Here is a 7,177-nt window from a genome sequence, read left to right as displayed (position 1 = left end):
TAAGAGCTAGGAATGCGGGTTCTGCTGTGAGGTTTGATTCCTGAGCGGTAGCTGAGCCTAGCTGAGTTCAGGGCTAGCCACATGTTCATATTAAATAGCAGCCAGCAATGTACTGATTCCTCAGAGCATGCAGTGTCTGGGTGCATCTTGGTGGGGAGCAGTGAGGCACGGGAGTGTTGGAGCAGTAGGAGTAGAGGAATGCTGCTGGAGAGCTTACTTGCAAGGACACAGAGAGGATGGCATGGTAAATGGCTGTTTTGCAACCCAGGCTGCCAGCCTGGACTCCTTCATACAGGTCAATAGGTATGCATACATTTTGTGGCCTTCTCCGTGCTTCTGTGGGTCATCGATGGGCTTGTGTGCACAAATGGGGCAAATGGGAAATGACAGCTTTTTGTCATGTTTTTGTGTCATGCTTTGTTGCTGCAGCTCGGAAGTTTCAGATGAGTAGATGCGGTACTGTTAAGCTTGTGTGATTATGGAATGAAGGATGGACAAGTTCTCGGGTATCACATTTCCAGTGGTGGTTGAGATGTGGGTGGGGAGAGGAAATATTTAATAAAGCAGGGCTCCCAGGTCCCTGTGCTTTGCACTATCTGGCAGTATCCTGCCTTTGCTTTTAACATGTGATAAATAGTTTCATTCCACAGAATTAGAAGTGTGAGCTTAACTACTTTTTTTAATACCATGTTCAGTTATCAAATACCACATCTAGTTATTCAGAAATGGAGGGCTTTTTTTTAGTCCTAGTCCATGTTCTTCTGAAGCTGACAGTTAAGCTACCAGCTCTGAAACAGATAAAATACAAAATTGGTGTTGTTATGACTCCACATTGTGCAAAATTCCATGAAAGCCTGAGTTATGTTTCACGATTTTTCATATGGTGGCCACAAGAATGTTTGGCTCATCCCTCTGCCATAATAAAGGTGGTTTTGGGCTGAGATGCCAGACTGAACTGAAATGAGCCATGTCGTGCATCCAGCTCTGCAGGTAAGCTCTTGGAGCTGGTTTTGGGCAGTGGTAGGTGGGACTAACCTCAGTTCAAGTATCAGACTGATGGGTTTGGTTTTGCTTTTTTTTTCGCTTAACCACGGCACTATTGAGACCTGATCTGCTCAGCATGTCCTTGGTCAGGGGGTGGCTCTCAAGTGGCCTGGGGTTGGCTGCTGCTGTTTGGATGTATGTGTGCCACTCCTTGGCATGGTACAGCTTCTGCTCTGGGTGAAGGCATCACACAGGCTTTGACCTCCTGCCTGATCTGTTGCCAGCATCGCTGTATCCTGGTGACCTGACATCAGTACCTGTGAGGGTGGGAGGAATTAAGGGCAGCAGCTGGGAAAAGCCTGTCCTGGCTCTGCTCTTTTGTGGGACCCAGTTTCAAAGAGACTGATAGAAGGGAGATGGCAACTGAGGAGGCAGAATCAGGGGGCTGACTGGCAGCCCTGCTGTCTTCTCGGCTGGAAACTAATTCCTAGTGATTTACAGCAGAAACTGTTTCCTGGCCCTACCCCTTCTCTTCCTGTGAGTGATATTGAAAGCTTATAGGAATAGAAGTTCATTGTAAGAATGAATGTCTGGGGCAGTATTGCATGCCAGAGAGATTCAGTGTTGTTTGAGACCTGGGAAAAAAACCAAACCAGCTGGAATACTTTATTTTGGTAAGGGAACCTTTGCAGTGTCTGAGAAGTGATTAGTGCTGTTGTTAAAGGTCAAGTATAGATCCTGGGTGTGAGGCATTGACTGTGGATACATACAGAGTACATACATGTGATACTACATATATGTGGTGTGTCTTCAGCATCATTCTGATACTTGAGTATTCAATCCTTAATACAGAGACTTCAAAGCTAGGGAGAAGCATTAACTGTTTTACCCTCAAAGCGATGACAGATCTGTTGGAAGAATAACAAAGATCCCATTTCTCTTTATTTTGTCTGCTGAAAATTCGTATTTTATTTTTTGACTGAATCACCATCAAATCTGTGTTTTGTGTAACATATGGTCCCATTAACAATTTTACAGTGAATAATTTTTTATTTAAGGAGTAATAGATCACATTTCCTGATGTTTTTATAGGTCTGGGTAATAAATACTGTTCAGGAAGGGTTGAGTCAAGGGCAATATATACCTCGCTGACTTTTCTGGGTTAAAGCTGTTTAGCTATTCAATGGCTTGTCATGGTCCCTTCCTCCCTCTCATTACCCCCAGTATTTATCAGGCTTAGCAGCGATACTCTCTAATTTCAAAGTCCTCAAAACTCTGGCTATAACCAAAATACTCCAGTATTATGTGCAGAAAACTCTGTCATCTTGAGTTGGAGGCTCTCTTGTCCAAACCTGACTGTGTCAGGCCCAAATAAAGTACACAATTTTCTACCTTTATCCTGTAACACTGGTTCTATTTCTTTCCTACGTAGATTTTTCTCAGCTAAATAATATCTGCGTGGCAGCATCCATGCTAGGAGGAGAGATCACTTTCTCTAATGTGTTATTTTTATGACACAGAGTTTGATCAGAGGGAAAGCTTTTGACAGTAAGTGCTTAATCAGGGTTTTTCAAAACAGATTTTCTCTCTGCCCACTGCCCTTAACCTCGCAGGTTAATCCATGAAATAATCCATGCACAGAAATTCAGACAACAAATGTAGTGCTTCAGTCATAATCTTGGGTGCTTTGAGGTTTTTATGTGTTTTGGTCTTTGAAGTTTCTGAACATGCAAGTTTCCTCTTTGTACCTTGTGTTCATTGCCATTGCTATAGGACACACGTTCACAAACCAAAGAAATTAGGCCTTTTCCTAGAGGTCAGAATTTACTAAAACAGTTACAGTTTAGTTGTGAATTCCCCTTAAAATTTAATGACTTAGTGCTGCTTTTTGTTATGACATAAGAAAATGAAGTAAGGAGTCTTTGAAGCTACTTCAGACTTCATAAATATTAACAGACTCTGCAGTCTTCAGAGAGAGTAAGTTCTGGATGTTTTTCTTCACCTTAATAGTACGGTTTCATTTGCACAGTAAATCTTCTTGTCTTGACTAAACTGAAAGAGCAGTTACCAGATGCAAATCAGAAATATTGTATTTGTGGGTGGGAGCACTCTTGCTGTGTTTCCTCTACTCTCTTAAACACCCAATCCCTTCTCCTGGTGCATGCTCTGGGAGCAGTAAATTTAATTCCATGGCTTACAAGACCAGATCTTCTGAGGTGTTTAAGTGATTGAAAATGCAGGGTTTTTTGCTTCTGAAAATAAGGGAAGGTAAAGATTCACAACTTATTCACTTGCATTGAAAAATCCTTTCTATTTGCATCTTGGGTCACTATATATGTTTAATATTTGTCTGTGTTAATGAGGAAAAAAACCTCACTGGTAGTGTTCTCTAAACATGCCTTGAGAATACTTTAAATTGTCTCTAAGTTTAAAAACCAATTTGCATTTTAATAGAAACTGAAATTCCATTTAGTTGCAGCTTCTTACAAATCCCAGGTTAATGCAGAAAGTTTTTTGTGATGGTCTGTAAATATGGGAAATGATAAGAGAGAATTGAGTTGTGAGCTGTAAAACCTGCCTGCAGAAGCACATGTCAGAACAAAGGAGCGCATGGCAGCACAGAGAGGCTTGTCTCCACCAGACCCTGGGGGGAGGAGGTGTCACGCGGCAGACCCCTACAGAGAGGAGCCTTCCAGGAGCTGACAGATGAGTGAACAGCGAGTGACCACCCCATAGAAAGACATTTAGGAAGCATGTTGCTGATGTGGCAACATGGGATAGGTCACGCCATATAAGGAAATGCTGTGCCTTAGAAAAGTGAATAAAACCAACTCACTCCTTTGAATGAATGATTCAGATTCCCTGCTGGTCTGTGTCCAAGATTCAGTCGGTGACAAATGGTGCCCCGTGTGAGGAATTTATTATATGCCTATCTGTGAGTCTGTTGGTGAGCCCCATGGGACTTGACGTGCTGCTGCAAGAAGCAGGAACGCTGGCCAGCGATAATCCCTACAAGTTGTAGGTGAGCCATGGGGGACGTAGGGGATGGAGCATCCCAGGAACATTACATCCTAGAGATGTTAAAACAGATTTTAAAGAAACGTGGCAGGAAAGTTGAGTCTACAGATTTGAACAGACTCTTGTTCTGGGTGAAGAACTGGGATTCAACTTCAGATAGTATTTTTATCCTCAGACATGGGATGCTTTAGAGGACGCACTGTGGAACCGAACTATGTGTGGCGACACGGTGCTGACAGAGCTTTTGTGTCCGTGGAGGACAGTGTGCAAGGCGCTCATAGTGCATGTGGCACTGAGAGACCGGACAAAGAAAGCCGCTTGTGCCACCCCAGCAGCCGTGCCGAGCCCTTCTGCGCCACCAGCAAGTGACCGTAAGTCTCTCAGGGCTGTAAGAGGAGAACTAGAAGATGGCCCCTCGTCGCCCGACCCATTTGACCCTGGAGGGAAGCCAGACGGTACCATAAAGCTCGCGCTGCCCCGCGCCATGCGGCATCAGCTGGAGCCGGGTCGCAGCGAGTGGCTGGAGCTGGCGGGGAGCGTGTTCCCTCTCCGTTTGCCTTCTGTGAGAGTGCAGTGGTGGTGGCAGACATAGCGAGGGGAGAATGTGTGGTGCTGCGCTGGCGAGCCCATGGCAGAGCCACGCGGCGCCGGCGAGCCTATGGCAGCGAGCACGTGGCGGAGCCACGCGGCACTGGTGAGCACATGGCGGTGAGCCTATGGCAGTGAGTACATGGCAGAGCCGCGTGGCGCCGGTGAGCACATGGCGGTGAGTCTATGGCAGCGAGCACATGGCAGTGCTGCGCGGCGCCGACGAGCCTATGGCAGCGAGCACATGGCAAAGCCATGCTGCAGCCACACCTGGCGGCCACCCCCATGCCGCAGACGGGTGGGATCAGCGGCACTGAGAGCTGGCAGGGCCGCGGCTCCATTTAGCTCATGGCGAAGGCTGCCAGCGGCTGTCTGCATGTGAGAGGTGAAGAGGTGAGCCAGCAGGGCCTGCGTGGCCGCCTGACCCACTACAGCCAAGGCTCCCATTCCCTGCGGACTCTTGGGAGCTGGTACTGTACTAGAAAAAAGGACTAAGTGTACCAATAGTCCCTTCCCCAGGGGTGGGGAGGCTGCAGCATACAGCATTTTGCACCAGCATGTGCGGGAATGGCTGCAGGCTAAGCGTACCCTTCCTGCATCTAGTCCACAGAACTCTTCTGTTTTCATTATTCAAAATGTTGACCCTATCTCAAAGATTGCTTTTTGTGATGGATAATAATTATAATTTATAAGCTATTTTTTTATGCAAGAATTAGGCTTGTTACCTTTTGAAACCACTTAGAGAGTTAATGTTATTATAATTGTAATTTTCCAAGACCTAGATTTATATATTCTGTGAAACAATGAAGTATTTAAGCAGTTGATGATATTATCTTGCTTATTTTCACTTGATGCACACTTGTTGTTGTATTAGATGTATTATTTTACCGTTCATAGTAAGAAGACTGCATGTTATGTTACATATTTCCTGAATTTGGTAAGTTGAAAGATGTTCGTGTTACGTATTGTTAGCACAGAAGAGGGGGAATGCAGAGATGGGGTGTGCCCCCCATGAAAGACTGTAAAAAGTTTACATGTTCTTAATTTTTCAGTTGCATTCAGAATGATAATAATAAAGTTTTTAAGCAATTTTATAAGTATTTTAGAGAAACCCTCTCAGTCAAAGCTTAAGGCTCTGGCCAAACCCTAGCCCTGGCTGACTAGGGATTTATACCATCAGATCCAAATGTTTCTGCTCTAAAAGTGTAATCAAGTCATTTTGACTTACTAATTTGATCTTACAAAAGCTGGACCCTCTTTCAAAGTAAACTTAAAAGTCTTCCCTAGAAAAGACTTTCTAAGTCTTCACTGTGAAACAGGACCTTCCAGCAGTTGCAGACTCTGAGTGATGGTAAAAGTTGTAGACAACTTTACACTGTTTCTCAAAGTTCTATCTGTTCAAAAACTGTCATAATTCTTATTTGTATAAAACAGAAAAGGGGGAACTATGGGGAATTATAAGAGAGAATTAGGTTGTGAGCTGTAAAACCTGCCTGCAAAGGCACATGGCAGAACAAAGGAGCACATGGCAGCACAGAGAGGCTTGTCTCCACTGGGCCCTGGGGAGAGGAGGTGTCACACGGCAGACCCCAACAAAGTGTGTTGCTGATGTGGCAACACGGGATAGGTCACGCCATATAAGGAAATACTGTGCCTTGGAAAAGTGCATAAAACCACCTCACTCCTTTGAATGAACGATTCAGGTTCCCTGCCGGTCTGGGTTCATCATTCAATCGCTGACATGTGAAGAACACTTTACCTGTAGATACACTTTACATGAAGTTTGATGTATTCTTTTAAAACTTGTTTTAGGTATCTCATCAGTAACTGAAGAGAACTCATCTTTTTATTTCACAGAATCATGGAATGATTGAGGTTAAAACGGACCTCTGGAGGTACCTGATCCAACCCCTAGTTCAAGCAGAGCCACCTAAAAGCAGGTTGGTCAGTGATGACTCCAGATGGCTTTTGAGTATCTCCGAGGATGGAGACTTCACAACCTTTCTGGGCAGCCTGTGCAAGTTGTCAGTCACCACCACAGTAAAAAAAGTGTTTCCTGATGTTCAGAGAGAACTTCTGTGTTTCAGTTACCTCTGCTGCTGTCACTGGGCACCGCTGAGCAGAGCCTGGCTCTGTCCTCTCTGCACCCTCCCTTCAGTTGTTTATGTACGTGTATAAAATCCTCCCCTTGAGCCTTCTCTTCTCCAGGCTGAACAGTCACAGCTCTCCCAGCCTCCTCTCACAGGAGAGATGCTCCAATCCCTCTGCTGGACTATCTGCAGTATGTCCATATATCTCTTGTACTGGGGCCCTCACAACTGGGCATAATACTCCAGATGGGGCCTCGTATTTCCCAGTATGCCTTAAACATAAGAAACTTCTAAAATAAATTGGGCATACTTTTTTTAGCATGCACGTCCAAGAGGTCACTTTGGTGCTGTAAATCACTGATGCAACTTCTAAGTAGTTTTGCTCTTCCACAGGAGCTAATGTCCCTTGTTTAAAACACTTCAGCATTTTCCTGATCCCGTCAGTGCAGGCTTTGGCAACTCTTTTGACCTGTGATTAAAGGATTTATGACTAGGTT

At 44.8% G+C, this 7,177-nt stretch overlaps 1 protein-coding gene across 4 annotated transcripts in view; it reads left to right on the top strand.

Moving 5' to 3' along the window:
* GRAMD4 (GRAM domain containing 4) overlaps window positions 1-7,177 on the top strand; it is a 79,840-nt gene that overhangs the window by 901 nt on the left and 71,762 nt on the right. For 2 of the 4 annotated variants that reach the window (XM_032105372.1, XM_032105374.1), the window contains exon 2: window positions 6,448-6,530. The exons of the other annotated variants lie outside the window; for them this stretch is intronic. Coding sequence is in view for 1 of the 2 variants with exons in the window: in XM_032105374.1 (XP_031961265.1) it covers window positions 6,457-6,530 (74 nt within the window). In the remaining variant the exon portion in view is untranslated. The remainder of the gene's footprint in view (window positions 1-6,447; window positions 6,531-7,177) is intronic. 4 annotated transcript variants of the gene reach the window in all.

Source organism: Corvus moneduloides, chromosome 4 (assembly GCF_009650955.1).
Source record: "Corvus moneduloides isolate bCorMon1 chromosome 4, bCorMon1.pri, whole genome shotgun sequence".
Taxonomy (NCBI): domain Eukaryota; kingdom Metazoa; phylum Chordata; class Aves; order Passeriformes; family Corvidae; genus Corvus; species Corvus moneduloides.
Note: the sequence above shows the minus strand (reverse complement) of the source record. Positions and strands in the feature narration are given on the sequence as shown.